General features: G+C 38.6%; 2 protein-coding genes across 4 annotated transcripts; both read right to left on the bottom strand.

Moving 5' to 3' along the window:
* Positions 1-1,481: 1,481 nt before the first annotated feature.
* Positions 1,482-8,261, bottom strand: hnrnpm (heterogeneous nuclear ribonucleoprotein M). 3 transcript variants are annotated; one of them, XM_067415866.1, is made up of 16 exons: positions 7,989-8,261; positions 6,989-7,164; positions 5,601-5,653; positions 4,980-4,987; positions 4,791-4,884; positions 4,347-4,643; positions 4,108-4,261; positions 3,970-4,019; positions 3,820-3,880; positions 3,629-3,727; positions 3,485-3,526; positions 3,110-3,181; positions 2,914-3,018; positions 2,199-2,818; positions 1,986-2,037; positions 1,482-1,879 (listed from the first exon to the last, which is right to left on the bottom strand). In XM_067415866.1, exons 1-16 carry the CDS (start codon positions 8,024-8,026, stop codon positions 1,716-1,718), a joined length of 2,085 nt encoding a protein of 694 aa, XP_067271967.1. In that variant the 5' UTR covers positions 8,027-8,261; the 3' UTR covers positions 1,482-1,715. The 3 variants fall into 3 exon arrangements, with proteins under 3 accessions (XP_067271967.1, XP_067271964.1, XP_067271966.1); XM_067415863.1 differs by lacking the exon at positions 7,989-8,261 and having other exon boundaries at positions 4,347-4,513; positions 4,562-4,643; positions 4,980-7,131; XM_067415865.1 differs by lacking the exons at positions 3,485-3,526; positions 7,989-8,261 and having other exon boundaries at positions 4,347-4,513; positions 4,562-4,643; positions 4,980-7,131.
* A 714-nt stretch (positions 8,262-8,975) lies between these two features.
* On the bottom strand, positions 8,976-18,232 carry marchf2 (membrane-associated ring finger (C3HC4) 2). The gene is made up of 5 exons (XM_067415867.1): positions 18,083-18,232; positions 16,650-16,920; positions 16,283-16,487; positions 14,681-14,890; positions 8,976-13,343 (listed from the first exon to the last, which is right to left on the bottom strand). Exons 2-5 carry the CDS (start codon positions 16,823-16,825, stop codon positions 13,185-13,187), a joined length of 750 nt encoding a protein of 249 aa, XP_067271968.1. The 5' UTR covers positions 16,826-16,920; positions 18,083-18,232; the 3' UTR covers positions 8,976-13,184.
* Positions 18,233-19,419: the final 1,187 nt, after the last annotated feature.

The raw sequence follows: 19,419 nt of genomic DNA, 5'->3' as shown, positions 1-19,419 counted from the left end.
TTTTATTTATTCTTTTGGGCTGTAGGTCATGTGACCTTCGTTTAAAAAGAGATGTTTTGTATAGTTAATCTGCTACTCTGGTTGTTAATGCACATGGTTATCAGGTAGCTTCGTTCCTTAACTATTGAAAAAAAAAAATTCATTTCAATATTCATTTGTTTTATTTCTAATTAATCTGCGTTTTTGCAATTGACCCCAGATGGCAGTTCATATTGTGTTCAAATTTCCCCCCTCCAAAAGGTAAGATATGCTAAGCCAGAAGATGGGACCAAACTTATTGTGTGGGAGGCCAAATATCTAAAACTTGTTACCAAACTTGATCATTTCACTATCGGAAATATTTTAGTTCAAAACTTTTAAACTGTAAATCCACATGTATAGAATTTGTGTGTGTGCCTATGCATTGAGCGTGTTTGTGGTTCTGAGTAAGCGAGTGTATCATTTTACAATGGAAGTGTGTGACACTGATTCTTATAATGTGCAGTGGCCAGTTGATATTGATATTGCTGTTGTATCTAAAATAAAAGGATTACTGCAGCAATATATTTGTAAAGTGTAGCGCACACATTTTGGTTGCCTTAATATTTTTTGCCAACCTAAATCCTACTGTAGTTATAAACAGTCACTGTTTCAGTCTTTTGTTTTCTGGTTCACGGATGATAGTGTCTTAGAGAATTTGTATATAGATCTTTAAATACATATAAAATATATTTTAAATGTTACTTTTATTTTGTATTTTATTTAAACTTATTTTGTATTTTATTTTGCAAAAGCTCTCCAAGCCTAGGTCCACACAAACCCACCCATTCTTCCAGCGTTGAGGCCATTTCTTGTGTTGTTTTCTTTGCATCATTTGTGTAAACTTTACAGTTTGGATTGTAAAGTCTATACGTCTGATATACAACTGTATCAATCGCTTACTCTTCCAACAGTTGAGCTGTGTTTGTGTGTGTGTGCGGTCAAAAAGCTGTGCCCCAGCCCTCAATATCAAGAGCATGACAAAATGTGAGTCTTCTTACATCAATGTACAGCATAGACATTTATCCTTAAAGACCACAACCAATGGACCGGTGTGTGTACATTTGTTCAGACCCTTCAAATAAATACAAATCTTGATTCACAAGATTCATGCTGATTTTTGTTTTTTAAAAATAGGCCCTTTTTTTTTGTACCATTCAGAATTCCCTAACATGTAAATGTTACAATGTAAATCATAATTTTGTGTTTTGATTTGGCACAATTTGAAAGGTCAACAGTATTAAATAATCCATGAATGCCCCATACCCATTAGTCAGTACCTTGAATTTGATAAGATGGCAACAGCTGTTGTTCCAACATCACTGGACTTCTTACAGTATGTTAAAATGAGTACATGTGTAATAGGAAAAACTTAAAAAAAAAATATCAGGAACAATAATAGGAATCCTCAGAAGAGATTCTTGAGATATGCCAAACATGACTGGAAAAAGGACCATACATCATTGTAGGTTCTCAATGTTGAGATTTATTAGCAAACCTTTAACAAAGGCAATTTCTTGGAAAGCATCACGATAAAAAGTAGGGAGAAAACAAAAACATTTGGTCTCTAAAAGTCATAAGCAAAACTAAAAGCATACCATTCGGCACAAATAAAAATATGTAACTTGACAAATCAGTTGGAAAGCATAGTGAGTGGGGTGGAGGGAATCGGATGAGGAAGGAAAAAAATATGACGATTATGCATTTCTGTCAATCCTGACGTCAATCTCTCGTCCATTGAGCCGGTAGCCGTTCATGGTACGACAGGCTCGCTCGGCAGTATCAGGACTGTCAAAGCGCACCACACCACAGCCCTTGGATTTGCCATTCTCCATCTTTATGTCCGCATACTGCACAATGCCTGTTAGAAGAAAAGAAAAATGTCCATGTCACAACGATTAATGAAATGTCAGTGCAGAAAACAGATGGGTTTGCCAGACATGCAGAAAAAAAAAAACAAGTCTCACCACATGCATTGAAAGTGTCCTTCAGCATCTTCCAGGTGAAGTCAAATGGCAGCTGTAAGAAAAAAAAAAAATACTTAAAAAGGTTGTCTTTAAAATCAATTATAACTGAAACAACAAAGGCTGATTAGGAAGGAACAAATAATAAAGCCAATAACAGTTTGTGATAATTCGATTTCTTAAAAAAATAAATAAAATAAAAAGCATTATGCTTACATTTCTGACAAAAATCTGGCAACCCTTCCTGGCATTGGCTCCACCAATCCCTGGCCCTCCTTGTCCAGACCCACTGAAAGGAGTGCCGAAGTTGCCACGGTCCATATCAGCAGGTCTATCAAACTGACCACCAATGCCACCAGAGCCCATACGATCCATGCTGGTACCCATGCGGTCAAGACCTGAAGAGGGGAAGCGGTCCATGCCACTGGAGCCCATGCGGTCGAAGTTTGAACCCATTCGGTCAAGGCCTGTGTTCATCCTGTCCATGCCCATAGGAGAGGCAAAGTCCATTCCGCCACTCATACGATCCATGCTGGACGGCCCCAAGCGGTCAAACCCACCAGGGCCCATGCGGTCCACACTGGAGCTCATGCGGTCAAGGCCTGACCCCAGCCGATCCATACTGGGCCCTAGCCGGTCAAGCCCTGAACCCATTCTGTCAAAGCCAGTTCCCAACCGGTCCAGATCAGACATGCGGTCCATGCGATCCATTCCCATTCGGTCTAGTCCTCCCATGCGGTCCATGCCGCCGCCACCACCGCCGCCGCCGCCGCCACCACCACCACCACCAAGCCGGTCCATGCCAGAATTCATGCGATCCATTCCCATGGTGTTTCCTGGAAATCGATTAAAAAGCAGAATTAAATATAAAAATAACTTTATATTCAGTTGCAAATAAATGCAAGTGGAGGAAAGATTGAAAGTTACTAACCCATTCCTCGGTCAAAAGAGTCTCCAAAGTTGCTACGGGACATTCCCATGTCATTACGGCCAGCAAATTCTCTATCAAAACCACCGCCAATTCCACGATCCATATCTACAATAAAAATAAAAAAAAACATTAAAGAAAGGCTTCAATCTTAAAACAGCTAATGAGATTTAAAATTAAATAATGCAAGCACATTTACCATTCATTCTTCCCATTCCAGAGGGTCCAAAACGATCCATGTTGTTCATGCCTCCTCCAAAATTATCCATACCTGAAATATAATAATTTACATCTTCGTACTATATACCACACAATGGGGGGATAACTACAGAATTCACAATTCTTAGTACATAACAGAAGCAACTTCTTCGTGAAGAAAAAAAATACAGTGAAATAAAAACACTGAAAATAAATCAATACTTTTCCGCAGTTGGTATGTAAATGCAGTTTGGATACCACCAATCCAAACGGACCGACCCCCTTTAAACTATAAATCATACCCCTGCGTGTTCTTCCCAGATCAATAATAATGTCCAAAATAGATGGCTGATGAGATGTCCTGAGAAACACATACCTCCCACTCTACCCATGCCACCAAAGCCCATTCCATCCATTCCTATAAAGAAAGTTATTCACGGAGAAGGGTGGGGAATGATGGTCAGTGTGTGCATGCAGAAAAAAAAAATTACAAGTAGTTCTACTGGCAACATTTTTTTACCTCCTGGTCCCATATTGCCCATTCCACCCCGGTTGAGCTGGGTAGCATCAATGGGTTGACCGCCAGGTCCCAAACCGAGACCGACACCGCTCAGACCACCTGCAGGATATTGTAGGAATTGGTTTAGAGAGAAAAAAAAAAGAAAAAATAGCCAATTGTAAGATGAATGCTCGCATGAAGTCATCACTTACGAGGAAGTGCTGGAGGACGATCTGGGGGTGCAAAGTCACCTTTGGGAAGGGATTTCTCATCCTGAAAAGACCGTTGTGAAGAGGAAGATTTTGACGAGCTTATTGCCAATTATATGGCCAATGTATCGCTAAACCTACATGATTACTTACCAGTTTGACGTGCATGACCCGGTTGAAGAGGAGCTGTCCATTGAACATGGCTAACATCCATTAAGGAAAACTTTAAACATTTCACAATTTAGAAAACACATTAATACCACACATATCAAAATCTATTGTGAAGGATACAGACTGCTTGAACAGCCTCAATGGGCATCTCAAATGTGACTGTTCCCATGCCTCTGCTTTTCCCATCCTTATCCTCCAGGATATCAGAACGTACAACCACTCCAGCCATTCCGAACACCTCTTTGAGCTTCTTCCAGCCGACTTTGTAGTCCAGCTGTGCAGACACATGCCATATGAATTATTAGGTGTCATGTTTCAAAACTCAACGTTTGGTTAACACAGTGATTTCAAAGTCTTACATTGGCCACAAAAATGGTGCTTCCGATTTTTCCCGACTGGAGTCCATGGATGATCTCATTGGGAATGTTGGGGTTGTTCATGAGACTGGGAGGGATGTTGACCAGCGGAGGAGCGCCAGGTCCAGGGCCCATTCCCATGCCTCCACCCATGCCCCCTCCCATGCCTCCTCCCATGCCTCCACCCATGCCTCCACCCATGCCACCTCCCATGCCACCTCCCATGCCTGGAGGTCCGCCACCGCCACCACCCCCGTGACCCCGATTAGCTTCACGCTGGGCAATCACTCCATCTGGATCCTGAGAGAAACACAGAAACACACTGTTTAGAATCAGGCTGATCAATAGACAAATAAATGCAGAGAAATTGAATGTCACCAAAAGACTGGAAATAAATATTGGTTTGCTATTTTCACCCAGTTTTATTCATCTATAAGATGCACTCACCTCCTTGACCTTGAGAGGACGACCATTCATGACATGTTTGTTGACTTTCTCTACAGCTTTTTTCATAAGTTCTTCAGTTCTGAACTCAACCACACTTCAAGAAAAAAGAAAAAGTGTTAGCAAGAGTTGTGGAAATAAAAGCAGAACCAACAAATATGAAAACTTATAGATGGGCTGAATAATACTTACGCACAACCCTTTGTTCAGTCAGCACAGCAACCAGGATGAACGAACAAATAAAACAATGAGAGAAACAATTAGAAAAAAAAAGCCACAAGACTTCAATGACAACTGACTCTGGAAACCTTTAAGTAGTACTTCAGACACACTAAATTAATACAAAATGTATAATCATAATACCTCGCTGTGGTGTTCACTTAGTGCAAAACAGTTACATTTAACGCATAATTACATCCAAACTCAATATGGCTGACAGGATTAATTGACGACCAGAATACACAACCGGCCTTCAGTTTCCAATTACACATTCAAGCTCCATTTCTGTTGTTATCCCACTAGATTCGCTCAACAAATCATTGACGCCATGTTATCCTTGTTTAGTTACTGAACACCACCTGAAGTCCGAAATGACTCTCAGTGCAATAAGTCTACCTCTTAAATCAAACAAAAACCAGAATTACTATATAACTGGTTCCACTCAGAACCGCAGTCGGCGTCCTTTTTTGTTCGAATGCCACCCAAGACAACACATTTTGAACTCTCAACCCAGTCCTGAACATCCCACATTAAAATCTAAGAGTACATGTAAGAACTCAAGCGGACAAAGGGAGGTTCGTCTCTTGCACTTACCCTTGATTTGCCTTCTCCGTCCATTAAGTGTTCCACGTACGTTACCTCACCCACTACAAATCAGATTCCAGACGACACACACCAAGGGGAGAGAAGCCGAGAGAACAATTGGGGTTTAGAGCAGACACAAACGGGGGGACGGTGAGAGTGAGCTCGGCCTGCGAGTCCAGAGCCTCCTCCCCCAGCACCTCAGCAGCACAAAATTCTGGTACAGGTCTACAAGAAGCAAGCTGTAAAAGGTTTTATGGAAAACTTCTTAAGCTGTCCTTGCTGGGATCCTCAACATCCAAGACTGATCAAAAGGATTTGACCTCCCGAGCCATCGGAAATTGGATGGATTGCCAACTAAGGCCTTTGTTGGACATATTGAAAACGTCTGTTAAGGTTAACACGTCTTCGGCTACCTCCAAAACATTCAACACACCTAAACCGTGTCGATAATGCAAAAAAATGTAACTAAATAAAAATGGCTAAGCCTATGTTATAAAATAAAGGTTTTGAAATTACAGAAACTGAAACCTCATCCACCTTGAACCAACTTGGCTTCCCAACTAAACAATTGGCATTGAGACTCTGGAATTTAATCGATTAGCCAAACCAGCTCCAACAAGTCCCGTTGGATGAACACTCAAGAATAGGATTAGATGCTGACTTTGCATCCGATGAGACTGCAAACCCAAACAAGGTCTAGTCTGTTTGTCAAAAACTACATTCGAAGAACCACCTGACATTTCTCCAGCAAGAACGTCTGTCCATAAGATAAAACAAGGACCAGCTTAAGAAGCTGCTTTACTCTGTAGACCTGTACCCCCAGAAATCAATCACACATCCATTTTTTTTAAGGGCACAATAATGAAGATCTGCTGCAACAACATTCACTCTGGCAAACCTAAAAAAGAAAATGCAATTTAATTCTACAGGCAACAATTTCCACATGAAATTCCCCATGCGTAAGAATCATTAGGCATGGAGGGGGTACTACACATGGATTGGGAAAAATGTGACCACTCATGGGTTGTTCTGAAATACTTTCCAACAGGTTATGGTAAAATCTACACACTTTCTCCAAAGCCAAAGAGACAGATTGATGGCATCAGATTCATAAGAATGGATTAAACTGTAAATGTATGTGCAATTCGCACAAGTTTAAAGTGCCATCCAGCCACATTAGGAATCTTGAATAATTTAACGTTATCCACAACAGCCTTTTTCCCTCAAAACACTTTTCAAACAGCCTTTTTTTTCCAAGACCACTTCCCCATGATGGGATGTTTATCCTCGGACCTAAAGCAACTGTGTAGTTGGCCACCTTCAAAACCCCCAAAACTAAAAAAAAAAAAGTTCCTAACCTACCCTAGGATATACAACCAAGCAGCACAAAACCTTACCTTTTTCCTTCATGAGATCTTTCAGCGTTTGCCATTTAACATCATAGGGAATGTTGCTGACAAACACACGGTATCTCTTGTTGGGGTTAGCGTAAGGTTCAAATCGTCCCCCGCCACCACGCTTTTGGGGCCTCTCCTTTCTCGACTCGTGGTTGGACTTGCCATTCACTGAATTTCTGTATAAAAGAAATATGCAAATCAATAGGTTTCTCAAACAACAACCTCAGAGATTGTGTGAGCAGTTGTGTTTTCCATTTATGTTCTACAGTTTTTTTTCCACCTTAATTTTAAACGTGCATAAAAATGTGTTACATGGTTGAATATTTAACATAAAGCCAACTAGTTTGAGACCAAATGGTTTCCAAAATTATACTTGCCATTTAGGAAAAACATGCATTTCATCTTTTTGCTAACAATAACCTGCGAACTCAATCGTTGCCCAGTACCAAAGATTGGTAACGTTAACTACATTTTAGTAGATACAACTGTATTAAATGTACCTTAAATTAATCGCAAAGAAGTTTCTAAATTTCGAACAGATACTATTTTTAAGTGAAGGGTCTCTTAGATGTTAATGCGCCTAAAAAAACAATTCATTCACAATATCTAACAAGGGCAACAAACTGAACAGACATGCAACTAACGTTAACTCAGGCCAAGCAACAAACAAAGGACACTCATTTTGTGCTTGTTACCGAACACAGAGTGTTTCATATGTCGTCTATATGCTTCATTTCTTGTATAAAACACATTTCATGCATGATGTTTCCTTAGCTCGTTTTCTGCTGTTGTGAATCCAACGACTCTTTGTTTCAGCGGGATATGATATGAACCAACCAAACGAGTTTGTCCTTAAGCAAAAGACGATGATATTTTATTTATCTGTAACTATTACGATTAGTATTATTAAAATGCACTATTCATCTATGACCGTTTTAAACACATAAGCAAAACATATTTTTTTTTGAGAGAGAGAAAAAACAAGCAGTTGTCGCGTTACCCTTGGCCTGGTTTCTCTGGCGAAGCCTCAGTCGACATTTTGCCTTTAGATGTTCGCGGTTTCTCTTCTTCCTTTTTCAGATTATGCAGCTCTAAACCACTCAGACTAGGTCAAGATAAAAAAATAAACACGAATTTAAAGTCGTAAAAACAAATGCTCAGTCGTGTCGCTGTCCCAGTGAGATGAGGTTTCGCCACTACCGCGGAACGTGTTCAGCCGCTACTGGAGTCCTTCGCCTAGTGAAATGGCGGCGATGCAGAGGGAGCGAAGCTGTATTTGAGGCAAAGAGAGGCATGATGGGAAACTGTGTGACGCGCTCTCGTTTAAATCTCTCAACAAAACCGCCCTAAGTGTAGCCCACTTAAATGCACAAGATGAAACTACTGGACATTTGTTTTGGGACTATAACGTAGGCCTATACCAAACATGGAAGAGCTTTTACTGATTTTATTGATTTTGTGTACATTCATTTTTCTTTCTGTTGAAAATATGTATTTGGTTTTGTTGAGGAGAAAAACTTTTTACAAATGTACTTTTTCTAATCGTGTGCCATTATTTTTCTCAACGAATTTCACCAGTACCATCAAATGCTTTCTGTATCGAAGAATATCAAGCAAGGAACACATAATTTTTCTATTTATTTGGTCATAGTTATTTTAAATTTTTCTTCTTCTCTTTCCTCAAGCAGTTGTTCTGGTTCTCCCTATTAGTGCTATTTATTATTTTTGTCACTTCCATTCAAGTTGTCATTTTGTCAAATTATGCATTGACTGTAAAATGCACAAAGAAACAATCTTGGAGAATTATTTTCTTTCTTTGAATTGCAATTCCCTTTTTTAAGTTCAGGTTAAATTCCTATGAAATGTACAATGTAATATTAAAATGTAGAGCATTAGCTCATTAAAATGGGTTGATAAAAGTATTCATGAATTCATGCAACATTTAAGCAATCTCAAAAAAAAAAAAAAAAAACGAACAACCGCAAAGTTATCAGATCCAGAGCATCATTTTTAATTTGCTTTGCACACTTTTCTTGGCTGATTTAAAGCACCAACATATTTTGGTGAGGACATTACAGACATCTTTCTCTTAGCCACTGCACAACATAAAGATTGTAATATTTCAAAATTTCAGAGTGATAAAAGTCCTGTGCTCGATGAACAAATGAAAACAATAAAGAAGCAAAATGATATACAGTATGAATACATTAAAACACACACACACTGGCAAAATTCAAAATATTTTAACGCAATCAACAAACTATGTGAACATGTTTAGTTCAGATCCACTTTGTAAATGTCTCCTTTATAAAACTGCAACAAAAGTTAAAACCCCCCTCAGAAATTTACAACAGAAACCACATTTCCATTATAAATTAGTGAAAGTGCCATTGTATTTAAATAAGAAAGCATGCATTGGAGGAACAGATAGGTTCGGTTTCATTAACATCATGTGAGCTGCTGAACTGCTCTTGCAGGGTTGCATATCATTGGCATCCACTGCAAGTTAATAAAAATACAAATAAAACGGTGAGTTCAACATTGTCCCTCTCCTCCTAAAGTCCTTCATATGCAACAACATCTACATCTATGTTTATATCATACATGTATTGTTAAGGTTATAGGTAAGAATTGCATTGTAATATTTTTGAAATTGCACTCTGGATGTATTACCCTACATTGCAAAATAACCAGGGAATGGCCCAAAACGTGAAAAAAGCAGGTGGAAGCACAACAATGAGATAGCATTCCTCAAGTTAGCAGTAAGCTGGGAAAGTTGCCTGTTGTTGGTGATCCAAAGCCACTAGTTATAAACCTTTGCAGTTTGAGATAATGGTTCAAAATCAGCACAAAAGAACAACTTCCTTCCAAAAACACTGAGCAATGGGAAAGACAACGACGACAATGGATTATTCCCAAAACCCTTTAAAAATATCAAAATAATTAACAATTAATGCCATCATAGTTTTTTGTATATTGCACAACTTTTTCCCCTTAAAAAAAAACCCATTCAGAGAGGAAACCGGTTTTACATTAAAGTTTTTATTCCTCTGGTGACATCTCTCCTATTCTCCAAGGCGAAATGAGCTCACGGGAGACAAGGGGGTTGGATGAATTTGAGGGAAAAACTTTTGCATGTTCGAATTCCCAACTACAGAAGCACCTTTTGGTTTCAAACTCACTTGTTGTTGGCACTGAAATTTGTCAGCGCCTTTCTGCCGCGTGAACTACAAGCGTCTAACCGCAGGCTGATCAGCTGCGTCCTTTAAAAAAAATGTGATCAGCAAATAATCCAGACATTCATGGGCCTGTCTTCTCCACACACACACACACACACACACACACACACACCCCTGGACCTACAGCACACAACACTTCTTAATAACAGAGACATCAGTTTATCTACACATTTACAATTGAGACGCATCAGAATTTACAATAAAATAATTCATGGACCTATGTTATCTTAGGTAGCTCATTTAATTAGCTTTAAAGGAACAGTTCAACACTGTTATTTTTTACTCAACCTCATGTGGTTTCAAAAAAATGTGAGAATCCCATAAGCAAAATTTCTAAAACATTTTCACAGATGTTTTTCAGAATTAGGGCTGCACGATATTGGAAAAAAAAGTTGAATTGAAGTATAACTAATGTAATTAATTCATAAAATGTATTTTTGTTAAAGCTCCAAAAGTCATGTTCTCTTTCTCTTTTGTAATTTGATCACCATTGGTGTGACAAACAGCTGCGGGTACATTAGGCTACTGTCCCTTTAAGACAAATGCATGGATCTAATATAAATGACACATTGACACCGCACACCACATCTATAACAATAACAGCACAGAGAAACAATACTGCTGGAATCACTTTCAGAGTGATTTTATCCAGCTGATGAACGATAAAAACATTGACACCCAATCAGAATCCATCCTGCAGTAATGAAACTCGAGCATTTAAAAGTGACAGACAAGCACGCACCTGGAATAAACAGAACGATATTTGCTTTTTTTGACGCTAATATAGTTCTTTCCTGGTGTGAACAGCCCTTTATTTAAAAATTATGCAAATCGGTTAGATTTCAGCGCATCAGGGAAGATTACTCTATTCATATGGACTTTGATATGGAAGCCCGTTTCTGCCACTAAATAAAAAAATAAAAAGAGTAATTGCAACTTTTTATCTCAGAATTCTGACCTTTTTCTCACAATTGCAAGTTTTAACGTCAGAATTTTGAGATATAAAATCGCAATTGCGCGATATAGTCACAATTCGGACTTTTTTCTCACAATTGCTTTTTTTTTTTTTTTTTTTTTTTTTAAAGTCAGAATTGTGACTATCAGACAATTGCGAGTTTATCTCTCAGAATTGTGGATGTATATCACATAATTCGTAATTTTGAGGAAAAAAAAGTCAGAATTGTGACTTTATATCCCACAATCCATATCAAGTCGCAATTACTCTATTTTTTTTAAGTGGCGGAAACGGGCTTCCATACTTGGAAACAAGCACATGGTTCATGTAGCAATAATGATTCGTCAAAATTGTTCAACAATAACAGAAGTCAAGATTGGAACAACTTGAGGGCGAGTAAAAAATAAAATTTTCAGGTGAACGATTACTTTAGTGACCTCTCCCGCAAAAGTTCAAGTCTCTAACAATGTGCGCACTTTTCCTAGATCTTCCTCAGCAAGAGCATAAGGCGCAAAAAGACCACTTTAGGAGTGGCAAATGTGCAATTTTTACAACACTGAATATCCCAAAGAACCATTCCCACAGGTTGCACATCTCATGTAGGAAACGTAAAGCTCTGATGGTTGGTGTTTTGCGGATTCTTCTTGCACCAATACAACACACAAAGACGCCTTTGATACTGTAGTGCCATTAATGGACGACGGTTTTATTATTGTTCAGGCAATGATGTTTAACTTCACAATTACTTCTTCCTCTGTGGCTTGACCTGCATCTTTCATAAGATAAACTGCTACAAAATCCCAAGTATGCCATCCTTAACCTCAGCCATTCTATACTAGCTAAACCGCACAAAAAGCCAGAGCTTAAAAAAATGCATAATGTAAACACACATACACATTCGTCTTCAAACACTCACTCACTCAAAAAAAAAAAAAAAATGAAGGGAAAAAAATGATTAGAGCTATTTAAACGTGATTCAGAACAATGAACTGTAGAGGTCTGTTTGCATCTGCACTTACCACAACTTAACAACAACGAATAAAGTTGCCACATATTTGCATCCCAAAAGCGTACACGCATCTACAATTTATCAGTTCACATTTAGGCTACTTTGTCAGAATGTGCTACGACTTTAGAACCACCGTGTGCTGTTTTATGCCGTTCAGAGACCGTTCGATTTGGAAAAACAGCCTTTAATACGAACGCAAAATTGACAGGAACACTCACCGATTTGACGATTTGCAAAATGAAACAGGCATGCATGACCTGTGTCCACGGCAGAATCATGCCAATGGCAGCGTGTTATTGCACTATTTTTTTTCGTCAACTGCCTAAATTTTAAACATCCGCTACAGAAATACACCAGCCTCCACATTCATTGCCCAGGCCACCCCACAAAGCACAAAGGGCCCTATAATACTCATGTCGATTGAAGCTTAGAGCTTACTCGTTCACTTAGTGCGTATATATTTATACATTTATATTGACTAAATCGTATAGGAGCCGCGAGGACTACGTTCGCGATAATCGCTTAGGAGCGACTCCGTCGGGTTAAGATGGAAAGTACTTGAAGGTAGATGAGTAGAAAGAGAATACATCAAAAATGAAACAAAGGTTTGGTTTTAAGCTTCAGCAGCCGTACGTTTTCGAGTCGTACTCCCTCGCCACTGTGCTCAAAGGAATTGTCTATACACATAAGTTAGATTTCTGATTGTTTCAAATACAATGCATACTGAACGGTATGGGGCGTCAGCGTGGCTGTTCAAGCCCCAAATAAATAAAAGGTTTCTTAAAACAACACACTCAAAAAACAAAACAAAAAAAACATTAAAAGAGACTGATGAACAAAAAAAATGAAGTGCTCACATATTTAGATTAAAAAGGATTAAATAGAAAAGAATGCATCCAAAAGTGCCGCGGCTCTAGTTGACGACGCTGCGTCAAGAACCTGAAGCACGCTAATACCACCGCGATCGGGCCACTTTCCCCTGCACCACGTCTCTCATACTATGGTCTCGTCTGCTGTCTTTTTCAGCAGCTTTGTGGAAAGCAAGGAATGCTGGGTAGAGTGTGCACCCTTGGTGTCAGGAATGAGCAAGCGGACTTTCTGATTGGTTCGTCTCCACTCAGAGTACAACTGACAGTGGTAGCGGAATGAGACCTGCAAAGCAAGAAAAAATTATTTAATAATAATAAAAAAAATTACATTTTGGTTTAAGGTCCTACAGATTAAAATGGTGAGTCTTATGAAGAATATGCCTGGGAGGCATTTCACGCTAAAATAAAAAATAAAAATACATTATGGTGTATGAGAATCATCATGTCAGGACACAGATGTTGTTGTATTAAAATAAGCATGAATGAAAGGCATCACAAAATGATTACTATGTAATGGTAAACAATTAATTTTTTCTAAGAATTACAGTAATTAGAATTAGATTTTTCTTTGCATCAAGGGCAATATTTAAAATATTTAAAGGGTCATGAAACCCTAAACCAAATGTTCTGAGATTTTAGCAGAAGTATGTGTGTTGAACATCATAGAAAACAATGTTACCATCTGTAAGTTTTAAATGCGGGAGAAAACGAGTTATTTTGAATAAATTCGTCATGTCAACGTCACAGGCTGTGACGTTTTCTCGTACTATAGTACGCCATCTCATAATTATTCATGACATTGCATGTTTTTATTCTATGAGAAGACGCTTTGCTTAATTCATGACAGCACGCGTTAATAGGCATTTTCCTCTGACGCTTTAAACAGTGAGAATGCATACAGTAAGTGAGAGATGCGTTAATGGATCAAAAACGAGTGTTCTTTTCCTCTTTGTATGACTGTCTGCGTTGCCAACGTTCTCTTCAAATCCTGAGTCTTCACATAAACGCGCTTCATCCACACTGTGAGTGTAATTGCTCTTTACGGCCATTTAACAGACCAAACGACATATAAAATTCCACAAAACAACCCTTAAAATAAACAGTTATAAGTTATATGAAAAAGTTATAAGCAACAGTTTCATAAATATTTTCGATGCAGATAACAAATTGCGAATGGCTGCGCATTTAATTGTGCATTGAATTATAGCAGTCACAGGATATGTGTGTACTTGTGTAACAGTGAGCTTACAAATCCATGTGTATATTGTGTTGCGCGTAACGTAATGGTCATTTGCAAGGTGTGTTTGTGGAAAACCTTGATGCTTTTAATTCGAGCTAAATAAAATTGTCTCAATCAGAAGCCATTGACAGTCTCTCGGTCTCCCCTCGTCCCCTCCACTCTGACGCTAAACCACGCCCACTTTTACAACATTTTTCAAAGCTGTGGTGAGAACTGACTGCTGCTGAAACAGGGGGTTTCATGACCCTTTAACACAAACCATTATTTATTTTCTTTTGATTTTTGGGGTGAAATATGATCCAGACATGTCCAGACAAGTCAATTGAAGCATTCTGAATATAAAACATGTAAATCCATTTGAATGGTTTGTAATACACTACCAGAGTCCAGAGGACATAGATGGTGAAGAGTGCGATGGTCAGAGCGATGAGGCCGACTGCCTCCAGGCGACTGTTGAAGTGCAGGTGGTCCTGTGCGCCCCGTAAACACAGCCAGCCAGAGATGGCCGCCAGGGGGGTTATAAACAGGAAGCACACCATGTCACAGAAGAGGGTGCGCTTCTCATTCCGGGGGCCAGGGTCCCTGAGCCACTGTTGAATGATGATGTGAGGTTTAGAGATAATCAGGGCTTGACATTAACACCCACGGGTGGATTTCAGCAATGAGGTGTAACAGTCACTCCTATAGCCACTTTGGTGGGCTGAATTTTATAAATACAGTTATATAAATTATATACATAATTTAGCAAGCAAGACAGCAAGTTGACACACAAACCCACCACCCCTCACTCACTCGTTTAGGATGAATATGCTTGGTTACAAGGATTGAATTTTAGTGTTAGATTGCGCATATTGCACATCATTTTACTAATTTTTGCTCACGCCCAGTGCACACATAAAGCCGTCTCTCAGTAGTACATTAAAGGGTTAGTTCACCCAAAAATGAAAATTCTGTCATTAATTACTTACACCCATGTTGTTCGACACCCCTAATACCGCCGTTCATCTTCTGAACACAAATGAAATATTATATTCTTATTATTCTTATAATCTTTATAATTATAGATATTTTTGTTGAAATCAGACAGCTCAGAAAGGCCTTCATTGACACCAATGTCATTTTCTCTCTCGAGACCATAAAAGGCACAGGCATTGAGAGAGAAAATGACATTGGTGTCAATGAAGGCCTTTCTGAGCCATCGGATCTCAACAAAAATATCTTGTGTTCCGAACATGAACGGAGGTCTTACGGGTGTCGAACGACATGAGGGTAAGTAATTAATGACAGAATTTTCATTTTTGGGTGAACTAACCCTTTAAGTTAGTTTTCCCTTAAAAAGTCAAATACACAAATTTATGTCAAAATGCTGGTCTTGGCAAGTATTCATGTAAACAGTCAGATATATTAAGTGAATGTAAACAGTTAAGAAAGAAAACAAGTGTAACAGTATAATGGATCTGTGTGTCAGGTCTTAAAGTGACTAATATACCTGCTGAATAAATATATCTATATGCCAGTTTCCCCCTATGGTATACATGTCAAAATTGTAGCCAGTGAAAATGCTGAGTGGCTAATAACTTTGGAAAAACACTAGTGGCTGTTGAGCAAAAAAGCCAATTTCAAACTCTGGTAATAATGTATAAACAGCAATTTTGCCCAATATTACAGTTGACATTCTTGGATACAGACCAGTTTGAACAATATTTTTAAGAATTTAATTGAAAAGTACTCAACAATGGTATTCAAAGGTAAAGTAAATTATTTGAATGCATTGTTTGAATAATTTCTCAACTGAGAAATGTGTAGCTTCACAATAAGACATGACAAATCAAAGATATAAAGAAGTACTTTGCAGAAATAGAAATGGCAAAAATAGCAACAATAGTAATGACAAATATTATTTAAAAAAAAACGTATAAATGTACAATAGAAAAGTGAGGCAGAGCCATGCAAACGTGGCTAAAGGCATTAACCTTTGTTACCTCTGTGAGGGGTCGAGGCCGGCGCTCAATGGTGAACTCAGTGTGGCACAGCTCACAGTAGCTGGTGTTAGAGGAGGACAGCCACTTCTCCAGGCAGCTCTTGTGGACCGTGCCCAACGTGCCTGTGCAGTCGCACGGTGAGAGAAGCCCCTCGCTGTTGCACACGTCTTGCCCCTCGTGGCAGATCCGACAAATTGGTCGATCACTATCAGAGAACGAAGTTAACAGCTTTATCTCTAGGTCACAGAAATGAGCATCATGTGACCATTTTTGTCAAAACTTTGTCATACTATGTAAGGTTTGCCGTACGTTTGTTTAAATTGCATGATATATAATTTTACACAAAATATTGTTTTGATTTGTTTACCTCTGGGTGCCCAGGGCTTTGATAACAGTAGATAGTAGACGTCCATCCTTGGCCGTGACCTGGGTGACGTATTGGGCCCGGCGGTTGTCAGCCTCCTCCACGGTTTTCGACAGGGCAGCGTTGCCAGTGCAGTCACACAGGGAGCCTGGGAGGTGGCAACACTCCCCTGTGGTCATTTCGGGGCCGTCCAGGAGGGCGGGGGGCAGGGGAACACCGGGGGGAATCAGGGAGCAGGCGCGCTCCCACACCGCAAGTCACAAAGACCCTACCACTGGAGAGAGATGGAACATTTACACTGTCATTTTGGGAGGGAATTGCAAATTTTGACAAGATTTTGCAACCAAAATAGTAAATTGTCTATTATCAATTGTGTAGTGATGAATGAAGCACAGCGCACAACGTGGGGAAAAAAAAAAACGTGGGGATTTTTTGTACAAAATGTCAAATTATTGTTAAACTGACTATTTAAAGGGAGAAGGTTACATACATTTTAACATTAGATGTTAAGTTTTGGTGTTAAAGCCACTATTGTTTTATATAGAATAGATTTGAAGTCTAATTTAATCAGAAGTAATTCATTATGTTACTTTTTCCTGTGAAAAGTAATTAAATTACAGTAATGCCCCAACCAAAATGATTGCAATACACATGATAGCAAAAACAGGGTTAATTGAACACTAAAGAAAACCTAGTGTGGCTGCCTACCTAGGCAGCATTAAATGCATATTTTGTGATATTATGAAATCTAAATATGATCTACTGATCAAACCAACAAAATCATATCCTTTTCTAGCATGAGACTGAATGGACAGAAAAAGAGACAAGAAAATTTACAGTATAAACACTCCCATTTTAGATTAAATGCCTACAAAGGTGCAAATTAAACACACATTTCTTCCAATGTATGTCTTAAAGTTTTATAGATTTCTATTCGTTTAAACAGAAATGAAGGAAATATGGTTGGATTTGAGAATCATTCTTCATCTTAAATACTTGAATTTTAAGTATTTATTTTTTAGCAATTGTGAACACAATGTGTACCACTTGCTGTAGTATTTCGTTTTACAGTTTTGAGTAAGAACGTGCACTGGTATTCCGTGTCTTCTTTTATTAATAGTGTCAGACAGTCCATCTGAGCTGGTTTGATCTGATCTGATCTGTCTGACACTGGTCTTGGGTGGGCCTCTGGCACACACCAAAAGCTGCAAATGAAACATAAATGTCCTATAATGTAGCGTTAAACGTTGTATAGATTTCAGACTACCGGTATTCGTTTAAATAGAAATAAATTATGCAATACGTATTGAGACAGGCATTGTGAATGTGGAATAATGGAGCTGTATTAGGTTGCTAGTTACATTAGCCATGTTAGCAAAATATGCCACCAAAGCCTGGGATTACAGATTAAAACAACATGTCTTGTCTAATCTTACCTTTTGAATCTCCATGTTGAGCTGCTGTCTTTAAAGGTGAATTCCTTTTGAAAAGGGCGCTTGTCTACAAACGATAAGGTAAAAGTGCAAGCCTTGTTTTGGGTTTGATCCTTTCAGCAAACGATTCGGCTTGGCCTCCTACCGACGTCTGTAATTAGCGCCGTGTACGATAATAGCGTAGAGGGAGGCGCTTCTGTACACAGAGCTGCTTCGGAATTTACGTAAACAGTTTTGTGAATAACCGTCATCCGAGAAGCGCCTATTGTTATTATTATTTCTAAGGACTGTTCACTGCTCGTGTGGAGCTTTATGTGTTGTGATGGAAATATGGTTTGATTTGTGAATCATTCTTTTACTTAAATACTTTGTCCTTATTCTTTAGTAATTGTGAACAAAATGTGTTTATGCATTATTTACTGTAATATTTAATAGATTTCCGGTTTTGCACAATGACGTGCTTTTATTCATTTAAGAAATGTAATCTAAAAATGTTGTTTTTTGCTATTTTTTGTGTCAAAATATTTTATTTTTTAAAAAGTAAATTCACTTCAAATTCAAGTCATTTTTTAACTTTGTTTATTGTTGAGAATCATTCTTTAATGTAAAATTGTTTGTCTTTTAGTCAATATGTGTATAGCAAGTAAACAAACTGAATATGTTTATGCCTTTAATTTAATATAACACACACACACACACACACACACACACACACACACACACACACACACACACACACACACACACACACACACACACACACACACACACACACACACACAGTGGGTATGGATAGTATTCAGAGTCCCTTACATTTCTCACTCTTTTATATTGCAGCTATTTGCTACAATCATTTAAGTTCCTTTTTTCTCATTAATGTACACACAACACCCCATATTGGAACAAATACACAATTGTTGAAATTTTTGCAGATTTATTAAAAAAGAAAAATTGAAATATCACCGCCCACCGACTCTATACACAATGTGATTGGCCTGACCAGAGTTTGGTTTATACAGCTCAGAAGGTATCGAGAGTTGCTAGACAATACTCGCAGCAGATTAGATTTGCTGCTGTTAGGGTGCGTCTAGATTTCTTGGCTAATGAAGGACTACAAGATGGTGAGAAATAAGATTCTCTGGTCTGATGAGACCAAAATAGAACTTTTTAGCCTTAATTCTAAACGGTATGTGTGGAGGAAACCAGGCACTGCTCATCACCTGCCCAATAATATCCCAAAAGTGAAGCATGGTGGTGGCAGCAGCATCATGCTGTGGGGGTGTTTTTCAGCTGCAGGGACAGGAAGACTGGTTGCAATCAAGAGAAAGATGAATGCAGCC

This window comes from Pseudorasbora parva, chromosome 14, assembly GCF_024679245.1.
Source record: "Pseudorasbora parva isolate DD20220531a chromosome 14, ASM2467924v1, whole genome shotgun sequence".
In the NCBI taxonomy this organism is placed as follows: domain Eukaryota; kingdom Metazoa; phylum Chordata; class Actinopteri; order Cypriniformes; family Gobionidae; genus Pseudorasbora; species Pseudorasbora parva.
This window is presented reverse-complemented; position numbering and strand designations above follow the sequence as displayed.